At 36.3% G+C, this 13,594-nt stretch overlaps 1 protein-coding gene across 3 annotated transcripts; it reads left to right on the forward strand.

The window, feature by feature from the left end:
- The first annotated feature begins 11,114 nt into the window (after positions 1–11,114).
- Positions 11,115–13,150, forward strand: LOC138703737 (uncharacterized). Of its 3 annotated transcripts, none has more exons than XR_011333252.1 (3): positions 11,276–11,664; positions 11,894–12,070; positions 13,082–13,147. XR_011333252.1 is itself a non-coding variant. In XM_069831868.1 (3 exons), the coding sequence occupies exons 1-3, from the start codon at positions 12,256–12,258 to the stop codon at positions 13,126–13,128; spliced, it is 489 nt and encodes a 162-aa protein (XP_069687969.1). In that variant the 5' UTR covers positions 12,077–12,255; the 3' UTR covers positions 13,129–13,147. The 3 variants fall into 3 exon arrangements, 1 of the variants encoding a protein (XP_069687969.1); XM_069831868.1 differs by lacking the exons at positions 11,276–11,664; positions 11,894–12,070 and adding exons at positions 12,077–12,505; positions 12,809–13,000; XR_011333253.1 differs by lacking the exon at positions 11,894–12,070 and having other exon boundaries at positions 11,115–11,664; positions 13,082–13,150.
- The last annotated feature ends 444 nt before the right edge of the window (positions 13,151–13,594 follow it).

Below are 13,594 nucleotides of genomic sequence, written 5' to 3' on the forward strand. Positions count from 1 at the left end.
TTGACCGTTAATATTGTGATTTCTCTAAGTATGACAGGGAGTGAGCTAATGTTATACTATACGTGTCTATTTGTTAGAAATATGTGTAAACCGTGAATCATATTTTACTACGTACCATTTGAGGTCATGCCTTATTGGTGTTACTTACGAGGTTCCAACCAATCTTTCGGACTGCTGACTTGACTTACTTACTTACTGGCTTTTAAGGAACCTGGAGGTTCATTGCTGCCCTCACATACGCCCGCCATTGGTCCCTATCCTGAGCAAGATTAATCCATTCTCTATCATCATATCCCACCTCCCTCAAATCCATTTTAATATTATCCTCCCACCTACGCCTCGGTCTCCCTAAAGGTATTTTTCCCTCCGGCCTCCCAACTAACACTCTATATGCATTTCTGGATTCGCCCATACGTGCTACATGCCCTGCCCATCTCAAACGTCTGGATTTAATGTTCCTAATTATGTCAGGTGAAGAATACAATGCGTGCAGTTCTGTGTTGTGTAACTTTCTCCATTCTCCTGTAACTTCATCCCTCTTAGCCCCAAATATTTTCCTATGCACCTTATTCTCAAACACCCGTAGTCTCTGTTCCTCTCTCAAAGTGAGAGTCCAAGTTTCACAACCATAAAGAACAACCGGTAATAATTATAACTGTTTTATAAATTCTAACTTTCAAATTTTTTGACAGCAGACTGGATGATAAAAGTTTCTCAACCGAATAATAACACGCATTTCCCATATTTATTCTGTGTTTAATTTCCTCCCGAGTATCATTTATATTTGTTACTGTTGCTCCCAGATATTTGAGCTTCTCCACCTCTTCAAAAGATAAATTTCCAATTTTCATATTTCCATTTCGTACAATATTCTCGTCACGAGACATAATCATATACTTTGTCTTTTCGGGATTTACTTCCAAACCTATCTCTTTACTTGCTTCCAGTAAAATTCCCGTGTTTTCCCTAATCGTTGCTGACTTGACATTGACTATTTTTTATTTTAACCCGTAAGTGCTGAGGTATTTTTCTAGTGACGTAACTGGGGATTGCACTTACCCCAACTTAGAAATTTGTGTCGTAGCACTCAGATAATCAAACTGAATTTTTAATTTATATAATCAAGTACTTTTATTTGTTTTAACTAGGTTATCTTCAAAATTAGGGAAGCAGGCAGCATAATAAGCAATGGAAAAAATATATATCTCCGCACATCCACCTGGCGCAGGCTTCTTTTCTTACACCACCTCACCAATTACGGGTTAAGACTATATTTTTGTAATACGTTTTCTCATATGTACATGAAAGACAACTTGAATTAGCTTCCCCTGCTCAAAATGTCATGCTACGCCACTGCAATTGACTGCAGTGGCCGGGACGCGAACCTGCCATCTTAGACACGATATACTGCCAGGACATATCTTGTGCGTCTTAACCTCTCGGCTAACGAACCCAACACGAATTTACCCGATTATGCGAACGAAAACGAAAATACGATGAAACGGAGATTTAGCGAACTTCTTTTCACTGAATTCTGGTGTAGTCTACTTCAGGAATATTCGGAAATTTCTAAATGTGCAGTGGCGAAACTCCTCCCATTTCCAAGAGCATATCTGTGCGAAGTAGGATTTTCACGATATGTACCAGGATGCCACATCAGATATGGTTAACTTTCGTCCATCTCCCCAAACTTGAAAGAAATTTATGAGACGAGGAAACAACACCATTCTTCACATTAGCAATTTGAAGGTATTTTTTTTTTTTTTTGTAATTATGCTTGTAATTACTGAAAAAAATACACGCTGTTTATAAATACTACTGCATGTTGAACTCATGGCTATGCATGGTAATTAATGTACTGCCCGTGTCTCTCTTCCTGAGCTGTTTCTTTGCGGGGTGAGACGCAGAGAGGAAGAGTGGGAAGTCCTACAAGTACAGGGTGCGTCAGAAAGAACGGATGGATTTCACATGGCAAGAAAATTGTAAGGATTCATCAAATCAAAAATTTATTGTTATCAACATTTTCACCAATACATGCAGTTTATTTATGGAAAACAACATCATCCATATGATGTCCTTGGCTTTCAATACAGGCATCGAGGCGTTTTCTGATGTTCGCCATCACTTTCACAGTCATAGCTGGTGCAATTGCCACGATTTCTTCACGAATCGCCGTCTTCAGTTCGTCCAGTATATGTGATCGATGTTTACAAACTTACGCCTTCAAATGGTCCCAAAGAAAGAAGTCGCAGGGCGCGAGATCTTACCGTAGCCTCGGACAATCTCAGTGCAATAGCATGTTTGCGGGCTGATCTTTGAGGTGGCCGGACAACATAGTGTCTGTCTCCACATTTGCTGTTCACTCCGTGTTCGTCCAGGTGATTTCTTCTTTAATTTTGAACCTGTGATACGAAATGAAGCCACCCACCGCAAAATTGTATTCCGAGTTGGAATCCTAGCGTGACATCCGATGTCGAAATGAGTCCTGAGTGGCGATCACAGACTCTTCATTTTTCAAAAATGTCTCTACGATTAAAGCACGTTGTACGTCAGACCAACATCATATTCTCAACTGAAACTGCATTCTCTGGCTGACCCAACAGTCGTGGTCCCCATCACTATATCTCTCTCCTCGTTGCGTATCGATAGTTTGAAATCCATCCGTTCTTTCTGACGCACCCTTTACTACCCTGCGTTTAACATATCGGCCTTTTCAGTATTCCTTTCGTTAGCTATGGAGTAAGATCAACCATCGACAAGCGAATGTATAGACTATTCCCTCACAGAATAAATTACGTCCTTCTCATCAATTCTAAACACTAATACCAGTGGTAGACTACAATCTCTACTAGAGATTATCGACCTAATCGCGATCTCGGTTGTCGTGTGTACACACACATCCATAAACTCTTGTCTCTATGGCAGTGTTTCTCAAACTTTTTTCACCGCGAAACTCCTTTTAACCTTAAGTGTAACCGCGGAATCCTTGTAAAGGTACGGTCACACGTCGCTACTTTTGCAGCGCTGCAGTACAAAAAACTGCGCAACTCTCGTACTGCGACGTGTGAACAACGGTGCAACCCGAAAAGTAGCGGCTGCCGAACCTGCTGCCCGCTACTTTTCCATGCTGCGCGCAGCTTAAAAGTAGCGACGTGTGAACAGGGTTCCCAGGGTTGCAGCCGCAGCATTTTTGATATCGGTTTTGTTGAAACTTTTGCTGCGATTGCAACCAGTGTTACCACCAAAATGTGTCAATGATACTTTTATTGTTTGGATATATTTTAATGTTAAATGTGATGAAAATAAATTATTTGTAACAGTTCTTAAATACACAACACAGTCTGAGCATAATTGGTGACGATATAATTCATTTTTTAAATTTTCCGTAGAGTAGTTCCAAACAGGAGGGTTGCCAACATTGATTACGTGAATATACTGTTGGTTATCATTTAAGTATATAGGCGTTTTTAAAAACTTTATAGTAAAAATAATGTCAATTTCTGAATACTAGATACGACAGAAAAGCAAATAATAGATGAGGAAGCTTTCGCATGAGTTTCTTAATAATGCGAACATAACCACAAAATGTATATTGAGAAGTCAACACGGAGATGGAAACCTGCAGCATGACTGCGGCTGCAAAAGTAGCGCCTTGTGTGTGAACAGACTCGCAACCTCCAGTTGCAACTTTTGCTGCACTCGGGTTGCGCAGCACGAAAAGTAGCGTGCAGCGCGCTTCTTCTGGCTTACGTGTGAACACGACACGCAACTTTTGCAGCTGCAGTCTAAAAGTAGCGCTGCAAAAGTAGCGACGTGTGACCGTACCTTAATACGTACTTTATTAGTATATATTTAATAATTAACAGACAAGTGAAAGCTAGTATCTCAATAATTTTACTCTGTTCAGTAGGACGAATGTGTTTGGTTTTTAAGCCTGCAATCTGGTTTTATGGCAGAAAGTTGTAGTCTCATTTATACTTCTGCATTTTGTCTGTTCGGTATTTTGTTTTAATGGACACATACGCAGAGAATCCAGTGATGAAAATGATAAGTATTATTTTTAGATGTTTAATAATAATAATAATAATAATAATAATAATAATAATAATAATAATAATAATAATAATATTGTTATTACGCATATTATTCGCATAACAATAATTATTACGCTTATTATTATTATTATTATTATTATTATTATTATTATTATTATTATTATTATTAATCTATTATTATTATTACTGACTAGCCGTACCCGTGCGCTCCGCTGCACCTGTTAGAAATAAATATAAAGTAATTAGGCCTACATAATTAAAATAGGACGTTTGATCCAGGGAACAACTTTTACAACAGCGCAAAATAATCTGCTTCGCTCATTACCCAATTTTTTTGCAATGCATTTATTGCATATATAACTTTATGTATTTTAACGCGATTCAATTGAGCATAGTTAAAATTTTAATTATAAAATAATGGATTGCTAAGCTAACGTACTATTACTGCATACTAAATCAATACACTCTCGTTGTTCGTTAATTCTCTGAGATTAAAATGAGTGTACATAAATATTATTTTAAGAAATACAGAAAACAAAATAGCCTATCAAATTTTATGTGCATAAGAAGCTATTTTAATCTTACCTGTCCTCGATTTACTCAGACGTTACTGTAATAACATTATAGCGTTATGTCCATCTAGAGAAACTACACTTTCCAATGGTGAAATAATAATTAATTATACAAATCGGTTAATTTAGCTTCTGATATTACTTCATACTTACTTACTTACTGGCTTTTAAGGAACCCGGAGGTTCATTGCCGCCCTCACATAAGACCGCCATTGGTCCCTATCCTGAGCAAGATTAATCCAGTCCCTACCATCATATCCCACCTCCCTCAAATCCATTTTAATATTATCTTCCCATCTACGTCTCGGCCTCCCCAAAGGTCTTTTCCCCTCTGGCCTCCCAACTAATACTCTATATGCATTTCTGGATTCGCCCATACGTGCCACATGCCCTGCCCATCTCAAACGTTTGGATTTAATGTTCCTAATTATGTCAGATGAAGGATACAATGCATGCAGCTCTGCGTTGTGTAACTTTCTCCATTCTCCTGTAACTTCATCCCTCTTAGCCCCAAATATTTTCCTAAGAACCTTATTCTCAAAAACCCTCAATCTCTGTTCCTCTCTCAAAGTGAGAGTCCAAGTTTCACAGCCATTCAGACATACAAACACAAAAACATTCTCTGTAGGCTATGTTCAATAGCTTTCGATTGTTGATGTCCAAGGCCCCTGTTTCGATTGTTGTTGTCCAAGGCCCCTTATAGACGAAGTCATTTGTTCTTAATTCATTGCACCGTCTTAGATGGCGTTATTTTAATTTTAAAACTCATTTATCTCATTAAATATCAGTCCTATCAAAATTTTGTAAAGAATAAAACTTATCGGAAATCATTTTTAAAGAACTTTTTGTTATGTAATATTTTTCACAAAAATCAATAATAAGCGAGATATTTCGATTTATTTAATTCAGGCCCCCTTATAACCCCCCTTTTAAATAAATTATTTTCAATGCCATATAGCCTAAAATCTAAGTTACAATGAACTTAATTTATATTCCAATTTTAATATAAATCGATTCAGCCATTATCGCTTGAAAAGGTAACAAACATACAGACAGACATACAAACAAAAATTTCAAAAAAGCGATTTTCGGTTTCAGGGTGGTTAATTATATATGTTAGGACCAATTATTTTTGTAAAATCGAAAATTACCAGAAAAATTTCGGCTACAGATTTATTATTAGTATAGATGTAACTTTTATATATTTTTATAGGCTCCATAAAATATAATTTAAAACCATATAAGACTCACGGAATCCTGGCAACATACGAGTACTTTGAAAAATGCTCTTCTATGGTAATTCAGGAGTTGTCCAGACTGAACGAAGATCGACCTAGTATGTACATACATTTTCGAAAATCGCCATCAGAGATAATAGCGATAGTGGTAATCACAGTCTTCAATATTATAAACAGTAAAGATCCCTGGAGTGGCATAGGATAATGTTTTCAGCACATGTAATATGCTACCGTGCCGCACACTGCAACCACCGTGACGATCCGAGCAGACTAAGAGGCGTGGCTATAAGCACAAGGGAGTTCTCGGTTCAGGACGTGAGACACGGGCAGTAGTTGTAGACATACTGTATATTGTCGTTGTTAAATACGTAAGACTATAATATGGAGGCATATTAAATTTATATCCATATAAAAAATCTAGCGATTAATTTAATTTAATTTGAGGATCCGTGAATCTTTTTTGGAGTTGAAAGGCATTCGCGATCAAAAAAGTTTGGAAGCCACTTCCTTAGAGCAATCACCATCCCACCACTATGGACGCTGTTTTTTCCTCCTGTATTTTTATAGATTTTTGAGTTGAATGCTTCAAAACAAGGATTTTAGTAGCTAGTTTCACTTCACTGTAATACTGTCTATGTTAGGGGAGACTGTTGTACCTTTAAACACTTTTCAGATTTTATTTTTTTTTTAATTTTGGGAAATGATATTTTTTTAAATTAAAAATACTTTAAGTAATTATTGAAGATTCCTTTACAACTTCGTGTATATATTTTCCTATTCTACACATCTATTAAGGATGGAAAAAATAAAATGTAATATGTTCAAAGGTACAACAGGTTCATGTACCTTAGAACATACCCTCTTGTAAGTTGGAACACATGTATTATAGGTGGGAATATAGTTGTAAGAACTGACAATCATATTTAAAATGTATTTGCAATCATAAACCATAGCAGGCTTCTCTGATTTAGATTTTATTTTCTGGAGGAACAAGAATTGTTTCAACATCTTTCTTCAAGGCATCCGGATCAATTGGGGGACCTCTTAATTCCAGACTTACTTCGTGACATGATCTTAAAATAAAAGAAAGACAAAAGCCAATAGTATTATGTACCTTGGAACATGTTCCATGGTACAAGGTGTTCTGTGTTCAAAGGTACAAGAGGGTGCACGTTTAAGCAAATATGGCAACCAAAACTAGAGATTCAAATAAATCATGGAAATTAAAATATGTTATTACTCACCAGATGATAGGGAACACATTGTACTTAATAGATGGTAACAAATACAATCTGGTTTTATGTTACATAACATAGGTATATCAATGAACGAAATGTTTACTTTTGGTACTAAAAAAGATTCTTTCGTTCACAGAACTCACATTTTGCAATAAATCAAACCAAACCTACGACCAGATCTACTTAGTGGCTTTCCCTACAATCTACTTCAGTTTGAGTCCTCTAGGTAGTAGCAAAAAATAAAAAACAAAAAATGTTCAAAGGTACACTATGCTAAGGGTACATCAGTCTCCCCTACTGTATAGGCGGAAGAGTCATCCAACCCGGAATGTATTAGTAAAATTATTCATCACTGATTTTGCGTAATATTGAGAACAGCTAATATACTGCAAATCTAGTCTTTCAGGTAAAGCTTCCTGTAAAGCAGATTTGAATAATTTCAAGGGAAAAATTGTTCCGGGGACGGGTATCGATCCCGGGACCTCTGTATACTATACGTCACTGTGTACGTTAACAGAAAACCACAATTCCAAGTCACACAGAGTTTGTGTGCACTCGATGTGGGTCTCTGGCGTTTCGTCAGCCCACGCGAGTTGTGTGGATATAAAGGGAAAAGTTGAGACGGTGTCGGGTGGAGTTCCCGGGTAGCTCAGTTCGCAGAGCGCTGGTACGTTCAACCAGAGGTCCCGGGACCGATACCCGGCCCCGGAACAATTTTTCCCTTGAAATTATTCAGCTAATATACTGATCGTTCACGGTGCGATGTGCTATATTTGTACATGTTAAACATAGGCCTAGCATTTCAAAGAGCGTTAAGTAAATTTGATCCTTTTTCCCCCAGCCAGCAGTCAAATTGTATTACTAGAGTGGTTACCCAGATCTATGTTACCTACCGACTGTGTAGTGATATTTTTAAGAATCGATTCCCACTTGGTATCAGCCACAATATTGTGTTACATACGGATATAATAGATAATTGTTTGTTAATTCACCCAGTTGTATTAGAATTGATTGAACACTTTATCCTAGGCTTCGTTAAGGATATGGATAAGAGCACAGAAGGTATTGCTCATCTTAGAAGGCAGTTTCCAAACTAAGTGATGCGAAAGTAAAAGAGGGAATATTTATCGACCCTCAAATTAGACAATTTCTGAAACTTAGACTTAGAGAAAAAGTTAAATGCTAAGGAACTAGCGGCTTCGACGGACTTTTGTGCAGTAGCTAATGGTTTTCTTGGCAATAATAAAGATGAAAATTATTAACAATTAGTACAAGAACTGAAGTTAGATATCAAGAACTAGATGTTGAGTGTCTCTAGAAATGCATTTCCTTCATTCTCCCCTCGATTTTTTTTCACTCAAAATTTTGGAGCTGTTTAGCGATGAAGAAGGGAAGAGATTACATCAAATATTTAAAAAAAAATGGAGCAGAGATACTAAGGAAGATGGGCTCCTCACATGATGGACGACTACTTTTGTTAAGTGACACGGTCCACAAGACGAAAAAGTAACTGTACCTAAGTGTTCCATTTTATACAAGATGAAAAGTAACAAATGACTACGTTTTATACTTCAGTTTAAAACACTTGAGCTATTCCTAGAAAGAAAGCTTAAGAATGATCTAAGAAATGGGCAAAATTGTCAGGTACGTACGACAAAAATTCCAGCAAATACGAGTGTACTGAAGAAAAAACACGCCATGTTAAAAATATTAACTTCAATCCTCAATCAACACCTTGAGTCCATTGAAAGTTGAAATTTCTAGATACACGTCAGATTCAACATGTTATCCTTAACAAGTTAAATGTTCATCAGTGGCCGCAGCTTAAAGCTACGGTTTGGCTACGGCGATCTTCGCCGACGATCATCGCTGGCGATCTTCGCTGGGATTCTGTTCCGTTGATATGAATGTGCCTGGTTTCTTTACGGCGATGAACGTCAACGAACGTCGCTGGGCTCGACGAACATCGTCGGCGTTTGCCTTGGAGGCAAAAACCTGGCGATGATCGCCGAGAAACCAATTGTAAAATTACAGTAGGTCATGAATTAAATCATTTAATAACATGTGATTTATACATCATAATACCATAATGGCGGTAAAACAGAAATCTTTCTGCAATTTCTCCACTAATGAAGACGAGATATTAATTAATTAAACACAAATTCCTGTTCGACATGAGCCAAAAAGAAGAACCAACGTAAACAATACCAAATTTATATTTTGTAACAACCAGAACTGTTAATACAATTGAGTAAAGTGATTCATAATTGAAGGACACACACACGATGCGGCAGATTTAGCTACTGAAGCAAAAGTTTCAGTATGAAATAGTAAGTGAAGTGGAATTCCGAGCAGAGGAGAGAAGTGCAACAACCTCCTCACATTTTTTTTTTATTTGTAACATTATTTCCTAAATAAATGAAAAAATAACATTGTAAAAAGTAAAAATAAAGTGTTTGTATAATTGGTTTTTACCTTAAAGTTATGCTTATCTTTCAGCTGGGCTTATTGGTTTGTGAATAAATGTTGTGGGTAATTTTAAAATATAATTTTCAATTGAACTTAAAACAAAATGAAATTGTTCGGGAGAAAGTCTGAAATATTCCTTAAAATTGGTGGGTTCATTTTCAAGATGTCTTAATATCAGTGAATTAAAACACCCCTCTGTATATCTATTTCTAAACATGACATTAACTACTTTAAAGATCCGTACTTGTTTTTCAAGGCAAAACTTATATTATAACGTTACCATATTGTCATCCACATATCAGCTGATCAGACATGGTCAACTATATAAAACAATTTGCTATTCATCTACGAAGTTTGCCGGTAAAGAAACCACTCTCTGACGATGACCGCTGGCGATTTCAATCGTCGGCGATGTTCGTTCGACGAAGATCGTCGTAGCCAAACCGTAGCTTAAGATCCATCAGAGAATAAACGGCTTACTTAAGTTATGCTTCATTCTATCGTTGTTTATATACGTCCCGGCCAACGAGTTAGAAAGAGTCTCTTGCTAACTCGTTGGTCCCAGCTCAAGAGGGAGCCCTCTTGTCCCAGTTCATGTGAACCAAGACAATCTTGAGAATGCAATTAGTTACACAAATCCAAATTGCCCTCTATGCAACAAAGAAGAAGAAATGACTGAAGATCATCTCATAACCTGTGAAGTTCTACCTGATGGATCCACCACAGAGAAATATTGGAGAGCAAGAACGCTAATGGCTTCGTTGCCAAAGCCCGGCATTAGATAACAACAACAACAATTTTTATGGATAGATGTCGGTACTATAGATTGGTATATTACATCAGGGTCGCCAATATGGTGATTTTGGTGTTTGGAAAACCATCTGGTGCCAAATTTTGTCTGACATGTCGTTTTTCTAGTGTTTTCGTTACTATTACGATGTCAAATCTGGTCTTTAATTCACCCAAGCGTGTAAAATAATTTCTTTTATCAATTAACAAAACTAGACGAGAACTGACATTCCCTTAACTACAATGTGGAGTACACTATAGTACATGCATGCTGACCCAGATCTTTCGGAATTACGATTTTAGTACTTTATTACTTGCAGCTTTTCGGGCAAGGCGTTCGAACTGGCATGGCCATTAAGTGCTAGCTATATTTCTTAACACACAATCGCTCTTTGATATAATTTTGATCTGTTAAACATTTTGAAGACCTTAATTATGTCTCAGCTATTAAGTCCTCAAATTCACACGCACAGGTTCAATAATACGTGCTGAATTACACGTACATAATATCTTTTAGTAGCAGCGTTTATGAATTAATTTCTAAAATTAATATTTCGGTGCCTGGAAGCATGTGAATATTTGCGCTCTACCTGTGATGTAGTTTTGACGAATGAAATTGGAAATTTTCGATAGGGCTATACCGGTAACTTTTTTTTTTTTTTTTTTTTTTTTTTTTTCAATTTAGGTACACAGCCATCACAAGAAGACAATTTAATATCTCAAACTCAAAGCAACAATACCGTTGGGAAGAAATGCTCAGGAATCAGTTTATGTTCCATACTCATAATATTTCGAAACAATTTTATTATGGACTTGTGAACTATTGTGGCTGCGCTTTGTGTGGTTAAAATAGACTTTATGAGAAAGGAACTGGCCACCCTACCCCATTACCTCCTGGCCTAGTTACCTCATGAGGTCGAATTTGTCTTCGGACAGTTTACTATAAACAACAATCGTATAACCGTTCAGAAGATCCAATACCGTCAACGCTTCAACTTAATTTCTGAATTATGTGGAAATATATATTGTGGTTTATAACCACATTACAAATTATCTTCAGAAGAGAACGTCATTACATCATATGCAGAATACTGATGTAGGAAAAAGATAGGCGTAATTTAATTTTCCTGTCTTCCCAATCTGGAGATATGTGGTGTTTTTCAAATCGAGATCTGGTGATAATCTGTGGCGACGAGTTGGCAACACTGTATAACATATGGTTGATTGAAGTGTGATGAAATGGCTAATACAATTCGTTTCTCACTATAATTAAATAGATTATTGTGACCAAGTTATGTTTATCGTAAGTGGTTATCCAGGCCTTGTACCTATCGTCACTATTAAATTTCATAACATTTAGATTTAGATTTTTATGGGTGTTTATGAATTCAGAGCATTATGATTTTTGGTTATTCTTCCTTTATTTTTAGTGATTTGTAGATGGGTATATTGTAGGATTTAATATTTGTATTTTTAAAATACGTGATACATAAAGCACAACGTTTGGTTTCTTATTTTTCTTTTCTTTTCAGGAAAAAAACATTAATGAAGATCTATTTATGTGTACGGGATGAGTTTTATCGGCTGTTTAAATAAAAATTCATTTACACAAATCTCCGTTTATTTAGCTTGATACGAGTGATAAGTGATAACTTATTCTCTATATAATTGCATGTACAATTTTTAATCCGTGAATAGGCCTATATAATGTAAGAGCAATAAGCCGTTTTATTTTCGTTTACTGTAATGTAGAGAATCTTTAGGTTTTAGTAATTCTACGAAACTTACACATGCCACATGAAGCCTGAAGGTCATTTAACTGGTATATTATGTTAAGACAAATATTACCTATGGATACGTTTAATATTACATCAAACGGTCAGTGTAACTGTGTATGAAACTACCAATGAATTTTGTAAGGAACAGACGAAAACTACAGGTTACGGAGGAGGAAAAGAGGTTCATACATAACGCATTTAATCTTTTTGATTCTGATTCTGATGGCTATTTGGATTATTATGAACTTAAATCAGCTTTAAGAGGACTGGGGTGTCCAGTTAAGAAAGCAGAAGTATTACGAATTTTGCAAACTTACGATAAACCCGATGGAAAAAGAATTGAATTTGATGATTTTTACTGTGTTGGTAAGTGGTTGGTAGTATAATAATATATGAAGTTATGAGTGAAATATAACACCGATGAAGGTGAAACTTCGGTATCTCCCAACACTACACAATTCCTCGGCTCATATCATTTAAATAATCCCCTCAACTAACCCACTAACCTTGTCACACATGTCACTTAACTTAATTATCCTCTCATTTAACCCATAAAGAAATTTTAGTCAGATGTCAGTCCTGTGTGTGGCGTGGGGCGATATCAAAGGTTGGCCAGTAATACTATGTATAACAGGTATGCTCATGATGAGGTTGCTTCTGTTTCTCTAGCTGTTGACAAATTGATGAAGCGTGACCCTTTAACTGACTTCAAGTATGCATTCAAATTATTTGTTCATGGTAAATCTGATGAAATCACATACCATGATCTGCGTAAAGTGGCACATATGATCGGGGCTGATATAACTGAGGAAGAAATTAAGGGTATGATAGACGAGTTTGACACTGATGGGGATGGGAAGAGTGAGTATTGAAAGGGGACTACAATACTGAATAGACTAAAATTAAGTTTCATATAATTCACAATATATTGTTCTTTTTCAGTTAATGAAGCAGAATTTTTGGCCATCATGTTAAGTTCGGATGACTAGTGTTTGGTAACAAAAGGTATGTAGCTAATGTTATGAAATCACTTCCAAACTAACGACTGTATGATGTCAATAAGGTCGCAAAGTAAAGAAATTTTTAGGGAACTCAAAATTCTGCCAGTACCTTGCATATACATTCTAGAAACAGTGTCTTTCATTCATAAAAACAAAGCAAAATTCAAATTGAATTGAGACTACCACATGTATCAAACAAGAACATCAAGTCATATCCATTGTCCACTCATAGAATAACCACAAGTCTTAAAAGTATTTTACATAGAGGCACAAATATGTATAATAAAATTCCAAGCTCCATAATAAGTAGTAAACAAAAGAAGTTTAAAAGCATGGTCAACAGGTTGCTGCTGCATCATATGCCATGTACTGTAGAGGAATTTATGTCTTTAGACCTTGCATGAAAGTGTCTACTAATGTGTAATTGTGAAGACATATAGGTCGTTATTGCTGT

The sequence above is a fragment of the Periplaneta americana genome, chromosome 7 (assembly GCF_040183065.1).
Source record: "Periplaneta americana isolate PAMFEO1 chromosome 7, P.americana_PAMFEO1_priV1, whole genome shotgun sequence".
In the NCBI taxonomy this organism is placed as follows: Eukaryota; Metazoa; Arthropoda; class Insecta; order Blattodea; family Blattidae; genus Periplaneta; species Periplaneta americana.